This window comes from Pristiophorus japonicus, chromosome 17 (assembly GCF_044704955.1).
Source record: "Pristiophorus japonicus isolate sPriJap1 chromosome 17, sPriJap1.hap1, whole genome shotgun sequence".
Taxonomy (NCBI): Eukaryota; Metazoa; Chordata; class Chondrichthyes; family Pristiophoridae; genus Pristiophorus; species Pristiophorus japonicus.
This window is the reverse complement of record NC_091993.1, coordinates 119,518,388-119,538,855: the sequence shown is the minus strand read 5'-3', so window position 1 is coordinate 119,538,855 and position 20,468 is coordinate 119,518,388. Positions and strand designations below refer to the sequence as shown.

The 20,468-nt window shown below is 46.4% G+C and overlaps 1 protein-coding gene across 3 annotated transcripts in view; it reads left to right on the top strand.

The window, feature by feature from the left end:
- The window catches only part of pik3c2b (phosphatidylinositol-4-phosphate 3-kinase, catalytic subunit type 2 beta), a 187,432-nt gene that overhangs the window by 68,689 nt on the left and 98,275 nt on the right, over positions 1-20,468 (top strand). For all 3 annotated transcript variants that reach the window (XM_070859224.1, XM_070859226.1, XM_070859225.1), the window contains 4 exons: positions 3,043-3,076; positions 6,228-6,420; positions 14,292-14,414; positions 16,954-17,121. In XM_070859224.1, coding sequence (XP_070715325.1) covers positions 3,043-3,076; positions 6,228-6,420; positions 14,292-14,414; positions 16,954-17,121 — 518 coding nt within the window. The remainder of the gene's footprint in view (positions 1-3,042; positions 3,077-6,227; positions 6,421-14,291; positions 14,415-16,953; positions 17,122-20,468) is intronic.

The following is a 20,468-nucleotide window of genomic DNA, read 5'->3' as shown; positions in this document are numbered from 1 at the left end:
TGCTCCTATTTCTTTTGTTCTTGTGTTCTTTCACAACCTATGGACATCCCAAAGCAGTTTACAGCCAATGAAGTACTTTTGAAGTGTAATCACTGTTATGATATAGGAACCATGGCAGCCAATTTGTGCACAGCAAGGTCCCACAAATAGCAATGAGATAAATGACTGGATAATCTTTTTTTTTTTACTGATGTTGATTGAGGGGTAAATATTGGCCAGAACACCGGGGATAACTCCCCTGCTCTTCTTCGAAAAAGTGCCGCGGGATCTTTTACGCCCACCCCAGAAGGCAGGCTTAATGTCTCATTCGAAAGATGTCACCTCAGACAGTACATTGCTCCCTCAATACTGCACTGGATTGTCAACCTAGATTATGCGATCAAATCCCTGGAATGAGACTTGAACCAACGACCTTCTGACTGCGAGGTGAGATTGCTGCCCACTGAGCCACAGCTGACACCCTGTACTGTAATAGGTTACTTTTTCTGAGTCCTTTATTTCTCAATTTTATCATCTCTAAAGGTGATGACTCATATTTTGGGATCAGGTTCCACAGATCAGCCTTCCCGTATCTTGGGAGTGACTAATCCTCACGAATCGTGAGCAGTGTAAGGCACAGTTAGCTGACTTACCTGCCAAGCATTAGACCACAGCATAAAACACATTTTACCTGGGATCTTTACAGCTGGTGGACAGATTAGGCTTTCATTCCAGGAGTCTGGGTTGAACCCGGGGATGAAAGGTGAAGCTACTTAACCCACTGTGGCACCCATTCTGCTAATTTTAAAAACAGGAGTTGATGTTTTATACTGCGAGTAAGTAACATTAAGGTGTATGTATTTAAGACTAATTTGAGGAATGCTCTCCCTTCAGACTAAGAGTAACTATTGTCTTCAGCTGTGGTGTTTTGAAAGCTATTCATTTTCAAATAATGGAAGTGTTGATAAACTTCCAACCCATTTACAGCACAAAATCAGCATTATTTGTGAAGGGAAGGAATTGATGCGGAATCCATTTCCACTGCCTCCCCTCCCCCTCCGAGATCGGCAAGCTACTGGGCACCTCTAGATGATCCACCCAGTGTACAGCCAACGATGAGGATGCTTGCATGAAAATCGTAGAAGCAGCCTGCCCCATCATAAACCTCCTGCCTAAACACGCAGAGTGTCTTGTTGAAAATTGGTACTCGTATTAAGGTCCAGAGGCTATTAGCTGCCCACTTCCCCTTCATCTGTGGCCGTCGCCAGACTTGAGACTGCCATTCCCTTTCTCGTTCTTGCTTTCCAGCAAAACAAGGCAAGGAAATCACATGATAAATACAGGTGAGGAAGTTATATGGCCCATCTGAGTTCATTGTTTCAACACAACCCTTCCTCCCTTCCGAATTCCACTATATCTGGGAGTCCATTACACGTGTTAATCACTGCTTGTGAGAAGAAGTTATTCCTGGCATCCAGCGCCATTGGACGTTTTATTACAGTAAAGCCGCTATATAAATCCAAGTTGTATCAGTCCCAAATTTTCCCTTTGCTAGTTTGAATTTGTGTCCCCTTGACCTTCATTGGAAATAATACCTTGGCCTTTTCCGCACCGTTTATTATTAACTGGTGCAAACCTATAAGATAATTTCTCCGTCTCCTGCTTTCAAGACTGAAAAGTCTGTCTTTCTCTGGTATCTCCTTAAAACTCCGACCCTGACACCAGGGCTCCGCCATGTGACTCTTTGCTCTTCGGCGGGATGGTTATCCCAACTTCCATCGTCATCATCATCATAGGTGATCCCTCGAACGAGTATGACTTGCTTCCACAAGAGTTCAGATGTTTCAAAGAAGGACCCGATGTTCCAGTCCCGAACTCCAATTGAAGAGGTGGAAGATGCCTGTGCGTGAATTTTTTTAACGTTGCACATCAGCCACCACACGGGTTCAACAGAGCCTTTATCCAGTGACCAGGGTTAACCAGGACGACTGGAGACCAACTTCCATACAACTAGCGAAAGGGCCCTATTAACATAGAACAACTGGTCCTAACGTTTTTCTTTTTTTCTTTCCCTGCCCATCAGGAAGTACCCACCCGCCTCGTGATTAAAATTGGGAGCTCGCTGTGTAAAAAGATCCCGTGGCACTCTTTGAAGAGGAGCGTGGGCGTTCTCCTGCTGTCCTGGCCAACATTTATCCCTCAACCAACATCGCTAAAACAGATTACAAAAGCAAAATGCTGCGAATCTGAAATAAAAGCAGAAAATGCTGGAAATACTCAGCAGGTCAGACAGCATCTGTGGAGAGAGAAACAGAGTTAACGTTTCAGGTTGCTGATCTTTCATCAGAACTGGAAAAAATTAAGAGGTGTAACAGGTGTTATGCAAAAACAGAGGCAGGGAAAGAACAAACAGAAGGGGATTCGTGTGAAAGGGTGGAAGGTAGACGTGATTAAATGATAAAAGGGATGATGATGCAAGGCAAAAGGGGCGTTAATGGGACAAGTAAAGAAACAACAGCGGGGTTTAGAAGAGGTGTAAATGGCAATAGCAGAATAATTACCAACAACTACTGTCTGAAAAAATGGGAGCAGTGGTTATTGTTGAACTCAATGTTTAGTCTGGAAGGCTGTAAACAGAGTATCTGGTTCATTGTGACACATTGTTGTACACAAATTGGCTGCATTTCCTACATTACAACAGTGACTACGCTTCAAAAGTATTTCATTGGTTGTAAAGCGCTTTGGGACTTCATGAGGTTGTGAAAGGCGCTATATAAACGTAAGTATTTTCTTTCCTCACTGCCCTGTGAATGACCTGTAAGGAATTGGGCAAAATTCCTAATGAAAACTGTGGTGTGCGGTACTTGTATATTTATACATATTTTAGGTTATATTTAAGGATTAAATACCAGCTGTTTTTTGCCTCAAAATATCCACATTGCAGTTGACGTTGCAAGAATGGGTTGGACAAAGAGAGCTTGGAAGCACAAGCTACGCTGTTCCCTGGAGTGTGTAACAGGCTTGCTGATTAATCTGTTCTCTTTTTTTATGTATCTTTTGCAGGATGCCAACATGCTGACACGAAGAGAGCATCGAGGTATGGGATTGGGCTTTTCGTTAGCTCTATGTTAATAGCCGATTCTGTGAGTGAAGCCTGTCGGGAAGAGGAAATAACAGAGCCATGGAATGAGTCATATTCCAACTCATTCTGTGATGGCCTCTGTCTAAAGTGCAAAGGGTTACCTCGGTGTTGCATCAAAGAGCAACCCAATATGGCACCCAACCAACACTTTAAGTGCTCCACACTGGCCCAGCTAAACAGTGTGAAGAATGGGAGCAGTATTGGTTCAGTGCCCGTTATTGAAGAGGAAACCTTCATTTCCCCCAAACCCTCCCAATCAGGCCTGAATCCTAGGGCCCAAAAGGTGAAAGGTCACTTTTATCCACCAATTTCATTGGTTACCGTAAAGTCCTTAGCTGATGGCACATGACTTTCGACCTTGTGTTCAAGTTCATTTCAGCTTCACAATCTCTCCCCCAGCCTATTCTCCCCAAAGCTCTCCTCTACCGACTCTTGCTGGTATGCAGTTCAGTAAGCATTAACAATCTTGCCAAGTGACCATTGTGAGAGTGCTGGAAGGTTGTTCAACTGTTGAAGGCGTCACATCCAAGTCCCATCTGGTCCTCGCATGATGTGCGCACGTGCACTTGCCAGCAGGAATCTAAGTAGCAATCAGTGGTAAATGTGACTGCATTCCACCCCCCCACCCCTTTTCCTAGCCGCGGGGGAGGGAGGGGGAAGAAGGGGAGAGGGGTGCTGAATCCCATTGTAGCACTAAGTCCCCTAACTCAGCACAGACTAGGACCTTCTGGTTTGTATGGCTGAGTAACTGATCATTGGCGAGCCAGCATATTGAAGGTGCACAAGTTCAGCAGTGGAAAGTGAACTGAGTGAATGCCTTTTGTGCACAAAACTTCCTGTTAAGGCTGCTGGAAGGAAATGATTGAGACCAGGAAAGGATTAAATAATCAGCCGCTTTGTTTTTTTGAAATTCATACCAAAAGAATAAATTGAAAAATACATAGAATCTGCAGCACACAAACAGGCCATTCGGGCCAACCAATCCACTCGAGCCTCCTCCATCCTTCTTCCTCTAACTATCAGTATAACTCTCTATTCCCTTCTCCCTCATATGCTTATCTAACCTCCCCTAGCATCTATACTATACTCCTGGCACCAGCTCTTTGCCATCTGGATAAGTGCAGGTTATATACAATATGGCAGTCCAGCACTGCTTAGAAATGATGGTCTTATTTCTGCTTGTTTCCTAGCCAGGGCTACTTTTTTGTTATCGTTCACGGGATGTGGGCAGCCCGAACATTTATTGCCCATCCTTAATTACCTTTGAGATGGTGGTGGTGAGCCGCCTTCTTGAACTGCTGCAGTCCGTGTGGTGAAGAGACTCCCACAGTGCTGTTGGGTAGGCAGTTCCAGGATTTTGACCCAGCGACGATGAAGGAACGGCCGATATATTTCCAAGTCACGATGGTGTGTAACTTGGAAGTGGTGGTGTTCCCATGCGCCTACAGCCCTTGACCTTCTAGGTGGTCGAGGTCATTGTTTGGGAGCTGCACTCTAAAGTGCCATTGAATGCCCTCATTGACCAGAGGCCTCCCTCCGCCTACTCTAGATACTGAGTGAGGAACAGAACAGCCTCCGTTGTAATGGTGCTGTTGGATGGTTAAGAATGGGTGCTTTGGTGAGGCACTGGATAACTGTTGGCACCAATGAAATTGTATCCCAGTGGAAGAGGAAGGGCATCAGTATCGGGGGGATTGGGGGGCACGAATGGTGTGTGGGGTGGGGGGAGAAAGTTGAAACTATATGCCAATCGTGCTCGAGAAGGCATAATTTAATCTGGATCTTGATAGTTGTCATTACTTTGATTTGAGAACTGCCCCCTCGCAAACCTGAAGCAGGCTTCCATTTTACATTCAAATGGAGCAGTCAGCATTTTAGTTCCAATTCCATGCATGGCATATTCTGCCATCCTCTGCTTAATCTTCACCATGAGAAATAAACTTCCCTCTGGCTATAGGGAAAATAATTCTATTTGCAGTTCCAACTTTAATGTCATGTCATCCTAGAAGTCTTCCATAATTGAAAACTCATGGGATGAGTGCTTCTGCCATTTGTCAGAATCTTTATAGATGTGGCCTTCAGGGGACTAACCTCCCACTTATAGAGCATACTGAGCAAAGAATGTGCATCCTGAAGGGTGTACATTTTCGAGTTTCTTGAAATCCATTTTTTTCCCTTACAAAATTGACCCCAGTTTTTGAGTTTTCTTTGAATCAGTCTTTTTTATATCCTTTTTTTGCTCTCCCTAACGGCACTAACTTCTGCTGGCATTTCCACGAGTGCCAGGTGGCCGATAGCACCCATGGCAAATCACCGTCCTTCATGTGTGTGTCTAGATGGTGAGTGGCTGCAGGCTAACTCTTCCAGTTCTGACATCCATATGTGCACTCTGGCAAAGTCATTGACTACTGATTAGGAAAATGAACTCTTGACTGATGTTCCCTTCCGTAGCCCAGTCATGCTGAGGCCAGTTGTAGCACTGACTGAGATCAGCTGATCGAGCACAGACCGGGAGGTCAAACCTTGGTTCAGTTGCCTCCATCAACTGAGACATTAAGGGAGCTCCTCATTCCCAGTGGCAAATGGCGTTGATGCTCAATGGATTGATAATGGAGCAAGATTAATTATTGTGTCTTTCTCTCAGCTGTGGCTTAGTGGGTAGCACACTTGCCTCTGAGTCAGAAAATTGTGGGTTCAAATCCCACTCCAGGAACTTCAGTGCATCAATCTAAGCTGACACTTCAGTGCAGAGCTGAGGAAGCGCTGCACTGTCGGAGGTGCCATCTTTCGGATGAGATGTTAAACCGAGGTCCCGCCTGCCCTCTCGGGTGGACATAAAAGATCTCACGGCGGCACTATTTGGAAGAACAACAGGGGAGTTATCCCTGGTGTCCTGGCCAGTAGTTATCCAACAAAAAAAGATGATCTGCTCAATATCACATTGCTGTTTGTGGGAGCTTGCTGTGCTCAAGTTAGCTGCCGCATTTCCCACATTACAACAGTGACTACACTCCAAAAAGTACTTCATTGGCTGTAAAGCGCTTTGAGAAGTTCGGTGACCGTGAAAGGCGCAATATAAATGCAAGTCTTTCTTTTTGTGTAACAGCTAAAATAGGGGAAGCGCTAACAGCCGCCATCTTGGATCTGGTGGAACTCTATTGCAACAGCTTCAACGCAGATTTCCACACGGTAGTTCCAAGTCGGAAGGACACTCAAACGCAGAGCGCTTGCCTTGTTGATAGCCCGCTCAGTTTCACCATCTATGCAGCACACAGGATTCCCATCTCATGGGCAACTAGGTAAGTGTAATGTATTTGCTTCATTTGTTCTTTGCTTAAGAATTCATAGCAACACATTGCTATTAAGAACTAGTTGGTGTATTAGCAAAAGGTTTAACAATCACACTACACATTACTGGCTCATCCACCAGGCTCGCAACCACTTGCCTCATGAAAGAGAAAAACTATTTTTACTGGTCAATGAATCAGGAGGTGGAGGGCTAAGCTACTCCCAGCTCAACAGCGCTCCAACTATTTTGTTGTAATCAGAAAATCAAGTGTCCCCTGATTAAAGGGGGAGGCACACTCCAAAAATCTTTCAAGTGCCCCCTTGTTTTTTGGGGTTTTTTTTGAGGGCACTGACTAAAACACAAATTATACAAATGCCCCCTGGCTAAAAAGGGGGGCGGGGCACTAAAACCAGCAAATTAAACAAATTAACATTTAGACATAAAATCAAATTAAAATGTGGTTGCCGGGGGTGATGATGCACTCCAGTCCCTCCAGTGCCCACCTCTTGCGGAAGGCCACGGGCGTACCGGTGGACACCGTGTGCTCCATCTCCAGGGACACCCTGGCTCGGAAGAGAGGCAGGCTGTCAGGCTGAACAACCGCCCGCTGCCTGGACCGGCCCCCTTGGCCATGCCCAAGAGCAGTCCTACGAGGAGGCCTTCCGACCTGCCTGCTCCCTCCGCACAGGGTGCCCAGAGATCAGGAGCGTGGCACTACAGGAGCGTGGGACTGAAGTGCAACCAGAATTTGAGGAGCAGCCCCTTCAAATAATGGAACGGACTGCAACCTCGTACTTTCAATAAAAACATGGAACACGGACTCTTCCAGACCGCAGAAATTGCAGGTGTTCTGAGAGCCCATGAACCGACTTAAAAACTTATTGCACGGGACTGCTCCGTGCACCACCTTCCAGGCCAAGTCCCCAATAAATAGTGGGAGGACTCCCACATAGAGTGCACTGCATTGGGGATCCCGCCTCCTCCGGACGGCAAGATGGTGCGCCATGGCATGTCCGGACGGCAGACGAGGATGGCAAAGTGGAGAGTGCAAGAGCAGCCCGTAACAGGAAACCCCTCCGCGCCGAACTGTGAAAGTCAACAGCTCTACAAACCTGTGAGCATACATTACAGTAAAGTGATTAGGTTTAGCCTGTCAAATAAGAATTAGCGCATCTGCACAACACGTGGAGCAGCCTGGAAAAGCATTGGTCTCCCCCATTTGGGGGATGGAAGTTGTTGCGTTAGCTTTCCCAAGATGATGAGTGGACCGCTTTTTTAATGAATATGTTTTTTTCATGGGTGATGAGGCTGGTCACCAATAAAATGTTCAGGGACTGCGCGTGAGCTGAAAATGAAGAAGCAAAGAAAAATATTTACATTTGTATAGTGCCTTATCCAGAATCATCCCAAAGTGCTAAAAAACATTGAATTGCTTTATAAATGGGGGCATCAAGTAGAGAAGCAAAGTAGTAATGGGGAATTCTCTGCCCAAGGAAGTAGTTGAGGCTAGCTCATTGAATGTATTCAAGTCACAGATAGATTTTTAAACAATAAGGGAATTAAGGGTTATGGGGAGCGGGCGGGTAAGTGGAGCCGAGTCCACAGCCAGATCAGCCATGATCTTGTTGGGTGGCGGAGCAGGCTCGAGGGGCTAGATGGCCTACTCCTGTTCCTAATTCTTATGTTCTTATTATGAACCCATACAAACCATTGGTTTGGGCAGTTAGGATATTGTGTCCAGTTACGGACACCCTGCCTTAAGAAGGATGTCATTAAGGTGCTTCCAAGAATGATGGGCTTTGGTTATGAGGAGTGAGTAGTGAAACTGGAGCTCTTTTCATTGGAACAAAGATGATCAAGAGGAGATTTGATGGAACTTTATAGAGAAAAACTATTTCTACGGTCGATGAATCAGGAGGTGGAGGTCTAAAATTTAAGATCGTTAAAAGTACACAGAAGAGGTTTGGAGAAAGTTTGTTGTATAATAATATATAATAACTTTTATTTATATAGTACCTTTAACGTAGTAAAACGTCCCACGGCGCTTCACAACAGTGTTTCAGACAAACCGATAAGTTTGACACCGAGCCACAGAAGAAATTAAGGCAGATGATCAAAAGCTTGTTTAAAGAGGTAGGTGTTAACGAGGGTCTTCAAGGAGGAAAGAGAGGCATAGAGGTTTAGGGAGGGAGTTCCAGAGCTCAGGGCCCAGGCAGCTGAAGGCACAGCCAGCAATGGTTGAGCAGTTATAATGAGGGATGTTCAAGAGGCCAGAATTAGAGGAGCGCAGACATCTTGTGGGATTGTGAGACTGAAAAAGATTGCAGAGATAGGGAGGGGCAAGTCCATGGAGAGATTTGTAAACAAGGATGAGAATTTTGAAATGGAGGCGTTGTTTAACTGGGAGCTAGGTCAGAAAGCGTAGAGGTGATGAATGATTTTGACTTAGTGCGGGTTAGTATACGGGCTGCTGAGTTCAAGTATAGGGGGTTGTTGGCACATGGAGTGCTTACCAGAAAACAGTGTTAGAAGCAGAATCCATAACCGCTTTTAAAGGGAAGTGGATAAATATTTGAAAAGGATATCAAGAATGAGCAGAGCAGTGGGAACAAGTGGATAGCTCTTTTGGGCACCTAGCTTAGGCACGATGGGCTGAATGGTCCCCTTCAATGTAATAAAGTTCTGTGATTCCATTGGCAGAAGCCGAGTTGTCCAACTGATTGTTTGCTTGGGAGAAGAGGAGTGAAAAAATGAAGAGAGGCAGATCTGAAAATGAGATAAAAAGTGAAATACTGAGATACGGCAGCACTGAATAATAAAAGAGAATTCAAATCTACTTGTGAAATCTCTGCACTGCTTCTCTCCGTTCATTTAGCTGTTATTTCCTTCCTAGCTTCCTGTGATGCCACAATCCCAAGCAGCCTAAATCAGTAAATGCAGTTTCCCTGCTCAAGAATTGTGGATAAGCGATGGACGCTTTTTCTGTGTGCAGCCCACCCCGATGACGACATTCCCATTTAGCTACTGAAACATTAATCATTGGGTGAGGGGGCGGGGAGGAGGGACAGAGTTCTATGCAGGGATTGAGTTCCAGCAGACTGGCACAGTCTGGTTACAGTGCTGTCTACTCACCTCTGGGGGCTGGGTTCAAATTCGGGCTAGACTGAGGGGATAATATTTAGAAGAATGAGGTGATCTTATTGAAACCTATAAGATTCTGAGGGGGCTCGACAAGGTAGATGCAGAGAGGATGTTTCCCCTCGTGGGGAATCTAGAACTAGGGGGCATATTTTCAGAATAAGGGGTCGCTCATTAAAAACGGAGATGAGGAATTTCTTCGCTTGAGGGTCGTGAATCTGTGGAATTCTCTACCCCAGGGAGCTGTGGAGGCTGCGTCATTGAATTTATTTAAGGTGGAGATAGACAGATTTTTGAACGATGAGGGAGTCGAGGGTTATGGGAAGCGGCAGGGAAGTGGAGTTGAGGCCAAGAACCGATCAGGCATGGTTTTATTGAATGGTGGAGCAGGCTCGAGGGGCCAGATGGCCTACTCCTGCTCCTATTTCTTATGTTCTCTCTACGGTTGAAGTCGGCACCTCCTGACAGTGCAGCACACCCTCCGTACTGCATTGGAGAGTCAGATTAGATTTTGTGCTCGTGCTTCTGGAGTGGTGCTTGAAGCCATGAGGTTCGGATTTGAGAGGGCGAACACTGAACCAGGACAAGAATGTTGTGGCAAAAAGAGAAAAAGAACTTGCATTTCTGTAGCGCCTTTCACAACTTCAGGGTGCTCTAAAGTGCTTTACAGCCACTGAAGTACTTTTTGAAGTGTAGTCAGTATTGTAATGTAGGGATCGTGGTAGCCAATTTGCGCATAGCAAGGCCCCACAAACATCAATGCGATACTGACCAGACAATAGTGTTGGTTGAGGGATAAATATTTGCCAGGACACCGGGGAGAACTCCTGTGCTCCTCTTCAAAATAGTGCCATGGGATCTTTTACGTCCACTTGAGAGGGCAGGCGGGGGTCTCGGTTTTAACGTGTCATCCGAACGACGGCACCTCTGACCGTGCAGCGCTCCCTCAGCACTGCACTGGAGTTTCGGCATGGATTAAGTGCTCAAGTGTCTGCAGTGAGACTTGAGCCCACGACCTGCTGTACCACATACTGGGAAGAAAAAGTCGTTCGCTGCGGGCTTTAAATTTGCAGCAAAGTAATGCTGGGCGCGCCACAATTGATTTCAGCACCCCTGGGATAGGGAGGGGAAAAATCAGCCTGGCCTCCTATCCTACTGTCCAGTGATGCTGCTGGAAAGCGCTTCTATTGGGTGTGGACCAATGTTCCCTCTAATATTCTTCTGGCTCATGCGACCCTTTTAACGGACTGTGCGGGCCGCTCACAATTCCGCGCATGTCCGGTTTTTCTCATCATAGGCAATCCCTCGAAATCGAGGAAGACTTGCTTCCCCGGTTTTTCTATTTAAATGCTGGCTCAGCGACTGCACAGAACCTTCAGCGTGCTGCGTGGACGTGCAGCTTGAAGGGAACAACATTAAGTTTGGATATGATGCTATCTGTGGTCAAATGGCCTGCTGACATTCACCAGACTCAGCCTCTCACAGAGAGGAAGGAAGACGTTTATAGATATATATATATTTATTTAAAAAGGTGGCTGGTTCAATAGCCAATGAATGTTGTCCACAGAATATCCTGGGAATGAAATGCTAGGAGAGCAGATGGTGCCCAGTAGGTGCTTAGCGACACCATTAAATAAATCTGGGGGGGGGGTTTTTTCAACAAAAAAAATCGGATCACAGACACAAGGTGAAGTGTCCAAAGCTGAAGTCCGTGTGATCTCCAGAGCATCTGTGTAATCACAATTGTCCAGTGAAAGGGTTAATCCTCTGCACTGGCCTGTGGCTGGAGCTGTGACAGGCACAATAGCCTTTCTTGCTGGGATATTTTTTTTTTCCTCCCTCTTAACAAATGGCAGACAGCATGCCTCAGTCTGAAGGGTAAAGGTATCAGCCAATGCCTGATGACCTGCTTCTTGCTTTGGAGTAGCCGAAAGGGGTTTGTTCAAATCTTGGGAAACTTCCCACAGTGTTTTTTTTTTCTTTCCTCTCTTCCCAAGGCCCCCTGAGCGATAGAAAAGGCTGATAGAAACTGCAGTGCCCCTCGGGACCTCTGCCATTGTGTGGCTCTAATGTATGCTGATTGACGATTGGCGCTGATAAATGATGTACCCTGGGAAACTCTGTTTGCCCTTTGGCCTTTGTCCCCAGATGTAATCCGCCCCCTACTTGTCGCCAGGCACCTGTCACATGCTTGGTCTGTGCTGAGAAGCGTTTTCTGTGCAGGCATCTTGAATGGACAGATGTCCCTCTGCCTCTCGCTGGCTCCCACACTACCCTCGAGGTATGGATTCTGGGGGGGAGGGGCAGAGAATACTCCTGCACTTCTTTGTCAACCTGAAGTGGTTTAACTCTCTGAGAACCATAGTATGATTTTTGTTTTGTTACTTTACCTTTTTTTAAAACATCACACACACTTCTCGTTTATTCAAGGAATCTATTAACGTTTTCCCGACTCCCTTTTACAATTAGCTTTCAAAGTTTAAATGTGAATCTGTGTTGCAGGAATCTTTAAGTTTCATTCGCTGTAGCACTAAATGTGCTTGTAAGTTTTGGTAACTGCCAAGGAACGGTCCAGCTTTGTTTGATAACACTCTGTAAAGCACCTTGGGACATTTTACTACATTAACGGCGCTATGTAAATGCCAGTTGTTGTGGGAAGGCACAGACTATACTTACAGGAATACAACCCCCTTTGCCAACCCAGAGTTAAAGCCACTGCAGCCACTTGGCCTGTTATGCTCCCAAAATTGGTTGGCAATTATCCCCCACCTCTGCCACCATTGGTCCGTTTCCAATCACTGACACAATGAGCAATCCCGATCCTGCTGAAAGACGGCAACTCTGTACCCTTAAAGTGAACCCGTACCGTGCAAAACAAAGAGCTGCAGTATAGAGTTACACACTCAGTAATCCTTACCCTACAGAATTAACAGCAGCTCTTGATATACAGTCAGATATACTCCTCATATCGAAGTTGCTTAATTCAAATTATCTGTTTATTCAAATCGAAACTGCAAAACAATCCTGCCGTGCGGTTTGATTAAAATTTCTACTGGATAATGACATTTTGCTGAACAAAAGTATAACTGGATTAACAGAAGTCTAACTTAATCACTGAACAAAATCCTTATCTTGTTTAATAAATAGCAACTGTGTATGGTATGCAATAAGGAGCCCTCGCCCTGCTGAATAAATAACTGCAGTTCAGATTTACATAGTGAGTAACCCTCACTTTGCCGAATAACCAGCAACTCTACTATTCTGCCCCCAACCCTACGGCAGAAACCTGAATTCCAATTAGCACCCCATACTCCACCTTAAATATTCACTCCCTCCACCACTGGCACACTGTGGCTGCAGTGTGTACCGCCCACAAGATGCACTGCAGCAAGGCTTCTTCAACAGCACCTCCCAAACCTGCAATCTCTACCACCTAGAAGGATTATGGGCAGCAGGCGTGTGGGAACACCATCACCTCCAAGTCACGCACCATCCTGACTTGAAAATATATCGCCATTCCTTCATCGTCGCTGTGTCTAAATCTAGGAACTCCCTGCCTAACAGCACTGTTGGGAGCACCTTCACCACACGGACTGCAGCGGTTCAAGAAGGGAACTCATCTCCACCACCTTCGGGGCAATAAGCCAATAAATGCTGGCCTTGCCAGCGACGCCCATATCCCATGAATGAATAAAAAATACCAAGAAATGCAGTGATTAGTGCTTTATCCCTTGCAGGACTGCACAAGTATCCTTAATAGAGTAAGTAATGGCTAACTAGATTGCTTGCAGTATGCTCCAAATGTGGTGGACTATCTGATATGCTCAGTATTGCAGGTCTGAGGAACAGGAGTAGGCCATTGAGCCCCTCGAGCCTGTCCTGCCATTCAATTAGACCTTAGCTGAACAGCACCTCCACTCCATTTTCCTGCTTTGGCTCCATATCCCTAGATACTATTACCTAACAAAATAAATCGCAGTCTTAAAAGCTCCAGTTGACCCCCAGCAGCCACAGCCTTTTGGGGAGAGAGATCCGAATTTTAATGGCCATTTGTGTGGAAAACGCTGGTGCTCCATGGGGCCTATGCACTCTGAAGAATGAGAGAGGATGTTGAAACATATAAGATTCTGAGAGGGCTTGACAGCTTAGATGCTGAGAGGTTGTTTCCCCTGGCTGGGGGAGTCTAGAACTAGGGGGCATAGTCTCAGGATAAAAGGTAGGCCTTTTAGGACTGCGATGAGGAGATATTTCTTCACTCAGAAGGTTGTGGATCTTTGGAATTCTCTACGGCAGAGGGTTGTGGATGCTCAGTTGTTGAGTATATTAAAGACTGAAATAGATTTTTAGACTCTCGGGGAATGAAAGGATATGAGGATAAGGCGGGAAAGTCGAGTTGAGAATGAAGATCAGCCATGATCTTATTGAATGGTGGAGCAGGCTCGAGGGGCCGTATGGCCTATTCCTGCTCCTATTTCTTGTGTTCTTATGTTGCATTGCACCATGTTTCAAACCAAGCAGAGGTGACTGAATCAAGGGAATTTCTCACAGTCAAATGTGCCTTGAGCACATCTTCCGCTCTATGGCCAGGAAGAAGATGAATAAGGTTGTCTGATCTAAATCGTTGTACACAGGAGCTCAGTGAAGCTTGGAGCTGAATGGAGAGCGAGAGTGATGTAGTCTGATGGGTATAAAATAAACTTCATTTTTTTTCTCCCCCCTCCCACCCCACCCTCCCCCTGTCAGTTATGAAGATTTTTATCTATCGTGCGGTCTCAGCCATGGTGGGAAGGAGCTGTGTGGTCAGCTGCAGACTAAGAAAGCACACGTCTACAAGTACCTCTTCCATCTCCTCATATGGGACCAGAAGTGAGTAAATGAAACTTTGTTCTCCTACATATACAGAGGATTACATAGGATATACGGCACAGGTTTCTTGTAGCTCCCTCCCCCCATCTTACTAGTTTAAAGCCTTTGCCAACTCCCTATTTACCCTTTCCGCTCTGACACGGGTCCTATCCCGGATCAGGTAGTGTCCGTCCCATCGGTACAGCTCCTTCTTGTCCCAGAACTGGTGCCAGTGTCCCATGAAAAGGAACCCCTCTTTCCTACACCAGCCCTTTAGCCACGTGTTAATTTTCCTGATCTGTCTGCTTCTATGCCAATTTGCAGGTGGCTCGGGCAATAATCCAGAGATGACTTACTCTCCAGGTCCTGCTTTTTAATTTAGAGCCTAACTCCTGGTACTCTTTCAGCAGGACCTCCTCCCTGTTCCTACCTATGTCGTTTGTTCCAACATGGCCCACAATAACTGGATTTACCCCCTCCCTTTCCAAGTTCCTCTCCCTTACCCGAGCACCGGGAAGGCAACACGCCCTTCGGGATTCTCATTCTTGGCGGCAGAGGACGCTATCTGTTCCCTAATAGACCCCTATCACTACCACATTTCTATTCTGCTCTCCCCCCGGGACTGCCTTCTGAGCCACAGTGCCTTGGACTGCATGTGGCTGGCTTCCCTGCAGCCTTTCTCATTGTCCTCACAAGTAGCAAGTCATCATCATAGGTGGTCCCTCGAACGAGGATGACTTGCAGGTCGGCAGGCAACAGAGCTGGAGTGGCGGGCCTAGGAAGTAGTGAGTACATCGTACCTGATGGACAGGACCTCCTTCTCAACCTCTCCAAAATCCCCGCTACCCGGCACCCTAACAGCCACCCCTTCCCTTTCCTGAACCTGTGCTTTCGTCTGGGGGGATGACTGTATTCTGGATAAAACTATCTAGAAATTCCTCCCCCTCCATTATGTGTCGGAGTGTCTCCAACTCGCACTCCAGCTCAATGCCTCTGAGCCGGAGAGATTCGATATTGAGACATCTCCTGCAGATATGTTTGCTTAGGACAGTCTCGCTGCCCACAAACTCCCACATACTGCAGTCCAGACACACAAGCTGCCCTGCCACATCTTGGTCTAGCCTTATTTTATTTATTTAATTAGTTAAAGTCTTTATTCAATGATTATTAAATGTTATGTTAGTTAGTTTACCTAGTTAAGCTATAAATTTAATACAGTACTTTATAATTTCCTGCACCTAGTTTAAACCACTGGCCAAGGTTAGAGAGAAAAGAGAGGGGGATAAAACTTTATTGCTCACCAGTCAATCACCTACCTGCAGTCCTGTGACGTCGCTCCTTGTTTCTTTGGAAATCGTCGAAGGTTCCGCTACCGTTGATGCTGCCTCCAGTTGGGTCCGCGCTGCTTGGTCTCCCGCTGCTTTAAGTACTCCCGCTGCTGATCCCGCCTCCAATTTAAAGCTGATACATACACGCACAAAAAAGACATTAAATCTGTAGAGCGTGGATCAGTTGGGCTGAATGGCTTGTTTCTGTGCTGTACATTCTATGTAATTCTACAAATCAATCCAATTCAGACTTGTAACTTTATTTTGGCAGTCTCCTCGTTTCCTGACTCGTCTTGGGGTACAGCAGCATGGGGACCAGCAGCCCTCCCAGTGCCTCGCCCTCGGCGTGTAACCCTTGGGCTGTTTAACCATGAAAGCTGCCATTTTTGTCCTCTCCTGTCGTCCACTCATCTGCACTTTTCAGCAGGGGTTCACCCGGGAGCGACGAGGAATGGGAGCACTGACGAGTTTTATCCCTCCCTGACCCAGGGACGCCGAGATCCCCAGAACCTGCTCCAGTTGAGATCGGCAAACCCGATGCTAGGACCTTCCCTCGTCTTCGGGGGTCGGCACCGTGCACTGAACCACCACACAAGATTTTATTTTGTCTTTTGACTGCCTCATTCCAACATGTTTAAGGGGCAGCACCAGGATCCTTGTGCTCTCCGGAGGGCACCAGACTTCCTAAATAACACCACTCTGATCATTTTGCGCGACAGTTGGGTCAGTCTGCGATTTTTTTTTTTAAACCAGTGACCAGCCTTAGTAAATCCGGCAAAGTTCTCTCTGGGGTCTGCTGCCGTCCATTTAGATCGGCACGCAGGAGTCTGAGGCACTAAATCCAATATAAAATCAGTTTACGGTTACTCCAACCTTAACCCTTGGCCTAGCACAGTTAATCTACTCTTAACCCTGCCCCCCAACATGGTTATTCTGTTCTTAACCAATGTTCCCTCTAAATTGTCTTTGTTCTGCATGGCCTGTTTATTTCAATGCGCGGTCCCATGAAATTTCTGCGCATGCGTAGTAATTCAAATGGAGAAGTCTGTGAGCAGCCTGCACAGCCACGCACACGGGCAGTTTAGAGGGAACATTGCTCATCTCGCCCTCCCCTCATCACCGTTACTCCACTCTAAACCCTAACCCTCCCCCTTCCCCCGAAAGTAAACTAGAAGTGGTGAAAATGGTTACTTGAGCTTTCTATTCATCTCGTGTCCCTCTTGCTCTTCCAGCATCTGTTTTCCCATTAATATCAATCAGCTGCCGCGAGAGACCCTCCTGACGCTGACGCTGTCCGCGTTTCCCATCCCTCCTCCTGGGAGCTCGTCTGAAGCCAGCAAACAGCGGCGCGCGGCAGAGACAATGGGATGGGTGACCATGCCGCTCTTCAACTTCAGACAGTAAGTATTCGGTGTTGAGTATGAGCCAGGGTTCTACCTAAAGTCCTCAGTGACAGTTGGTAGGGGACGGATAAACAAGCTTCAGTTTGATGTCAGAGTCGGGGCTCGTAGCTGCCTCCTTTTGTGCATGACGCGAGTTGTTTGTTTTCTATTATGGGTGTGATTCATACTTTCACCGTTTCTGTGTTCATCATATCACTTTGCATATTTACAAAAGACACTTGCTTCATAACCTGCAAGAGTGCTAATATGCTGACTGACTCATTGACCCTGAAGCATTGCTGGGCTGTGATGAAATGACCGGCAGCAGCAATGCTGGCTTATGGTCCTATAACCAGCCCTATCAATGCTGCCTTAGACACAATGACTAGCTCTAGCAATGTTGGCCTGTGACACTGCAACAGGCTCCAGCAATGCTGGACTGTGACAATGTGACTGACTCCAGCAATGTTGGCCTGTGACAGTGTGACAGGCTTCACGAACGCTGGCCTGTGACAGTGTGACTGACTCCAGGAACGCTGGGCTATGACGGTGTGACTAACTCCAGCAATGTTGGCCTGTGACAATGTGACTGACCCTGGCACACTGCTGCCACGTACTTGTGTGACAGACCCTGCGACATTTCTGGCCTATGGCCGAATGATCAACCCTGCAGAGCTTCTTTCCAGTGGTGAAGCTTGTAAGTTGTTCTGGAAGGATCACAGAGCACTTGCATTCTTACAGGGTGAATGTAGGGGGGATGGTTCCTCTGGCTGGGGAGTCTAGAACCAGGGGTCACAGTCTCAGAATAAGTGGTTGGCCATTTAGGACTGAGATGAGCTGAAACTTCTTCACTCAGAGGGTGATGAATCTTTGGAATTCTCTACCCCAGAGGGCTATGGAGGCTCAGTTGTTGTATATTCAAGACAGAGATCGATAGATTTTTGGATATCAAGGGAATCAAGGTATATGGGGATAGTGCAGGAAAGTGGAGTTCAGATAGAAGATGGCGGAGCAGGCTCGAGGGGCCGAATGATCCACTCTTGCTCCTAATTCTTATGTTCATATGTTCTTACATTGGTCATAACCTGTAAGGCTGCAGGCAGGTCTTTGGCTGCACTACATAATACACAGCACAAGAGATCTGTCATCTCTCGATGTGTCAGGAGACTTGAAAGGTACACTGTGGCCACTGAACTGAGAAACTGCCTAATCCTTGGAGTCTATTGACCAGTGACCTTATGACTGACTGACACCCCAAGGGAGGGCAAACTATTGGCGTATGACTGATTGTCCAGATGTACCTAATACTAGAACTAACATAGAAATACTGTCAGATATTTCTACTTTTCTAATTTAAGTCTGGTTGTCTTGTGTCTAATGGTGCTGCTTTCGTAATCTACAAGGACAGTATTTAGTGCTGGTGCTTCTCATATTAGCTTATGATCCGATGCAATAAAGAAAACACATTTTGTACAAAAAGGGCTAGCTCCTTTAATAAAGAGATCGTATTGGGGGAAAAGTGCAGCTGTTTTTACATGTGCAGGCTTGGAAGTGACTGTTGGCAAAAAAAGAATCGATAGTTCACTGATCGATGTACTGTTGTGGGATTCAGGACTAAGTGTAGGCGTCAGGTGAAACGGGGTTAGAGGATGGGGAATAAAAACATATATAGAACATAACAATTAGGAGCAGGAGTCGACCATACGGCCCCTCGAGCCTGCCCCGCCATTCAATAAAATCATAGCTGATCTTCTACCACAACTCCACTTTTCTCTCCAATCCCCATAATCCCTTGATTCCCCTCGAGTTCAAAAATCAGCCTTGAATATACTCTGCATCCACAGCCTTTTGGGGTAGAAAATTCCAAAGATCGCAACCCTCTTGAATGAAGGTGTTCCTCCTCATCTCAGTCTTAAATGGCCAACCCCTTATCCCGAGTGTGTACCCCATAGATAATGGAGCCTGAGCACATAGACGCAAGGCCGGATACTATGTCCTTACACTGATTTCTTCTCTTCTTAGGCAGTCCCTCAGAGTCGAGGGTGACTTGCGTCCACACTAAAAAATTAGTTCTCAGGTGACTGATGAGTCCAATGTGGGACCTACAGTCTCTGTTACAGGTGGGGCAGACGGTGGTTGAAGGAACGGGAGGGGCTGGGTTGCTTGGGTTGCCGTGCGCTCCTTCCGCTGTTTGCGCTTGGCTTCCGCTTGCTCCCGGCGAAGAGACTCGAGGTGTTCGGCGCCTTCCTGGATACTTCTCCTTCACTTTGAGGCTTTTAACATAGTAAACGATCCCAGGGACATTTTACAGAGGAGAGAACGTATCTGCAGAATGGTAATCAGAGAATTGCCCTAAAGTGCGATCGGGAACTAAAGAAAGCGACTTTGAAGAAGGGGAAATAAGAAAGCAACGAGTTTTAGGAAGCGAGTTCCAGAGAATACTCACTGCTGCCCACACACGTGCATTTAGCAGTAGGAATCCGTGATTTGCAATCCGGAGCAGGAACCCTGGCGATAGTTTTCTCCTAGAGGACAGAGAGTGAGACCAATTGTAGCGCTCAGATGAGGATTGCATCTCTGTTTTTGATTTAAAACTTTGCACAGTTTAACATTTTTCTTTTCAAGCTGACGCAGCTGAAATTATATAATTTAGAAGAGTTTCTGTTAAGCAAGTAATTTGCTTTCAACAGCCAGATGTTTCTGTCCCTGGTCGCAGTGACCGTAGATTAATAATCCGTACCAGATACCGTGGAGCGTCTCCCCACTCCCCCGTGGGTCATTCCAGGAGCGTTCCTTGCTCAACTGGATATTGCACATCCAAACCGCACCTCCGTTCACAGTCGAGGCCAAAAAAAACAGCTGTGGTACATAAAGCTGCAGCCAAGACAGCTGGCTGAGTGGTCACTAGAGGGTTAAACAAATACTGTGCAAAACATTGATAAAGATATGAGGGCGATAAAGGAGCCCTGTTATCTCTGGAGGAATTGCGAGACGCCCAGAATTTCAGCCAATGCAACTTTTTGTTTTTATAAAAATCCCGTAATATACAGGATTATCCGGGTCCCTCGGGGATTGGGCTATGCCGGGTAAACGATTTCTCCGTTAGAGCGAGTTGACATTATAAAGTTAAAATCCGATGCCTTCCCTGGCTGAAAGGACTCCGATGTCAGCGGCCCGATGCCTTCCTGGGCCAAAATTTTAAACCCCGTTACAATGGTTTCCCGTTGGATCCGTGTGCGGATAATCGAGAGTTGCCTGTATACTTGTTTGGCCAGTTTTATTGGTGAGGAGTAACTGCGGGTGCAACGTTTTCCACCCTTGCACCCAACATCGAGTCAGTATAGATAATAAAGATCAGATGCAGA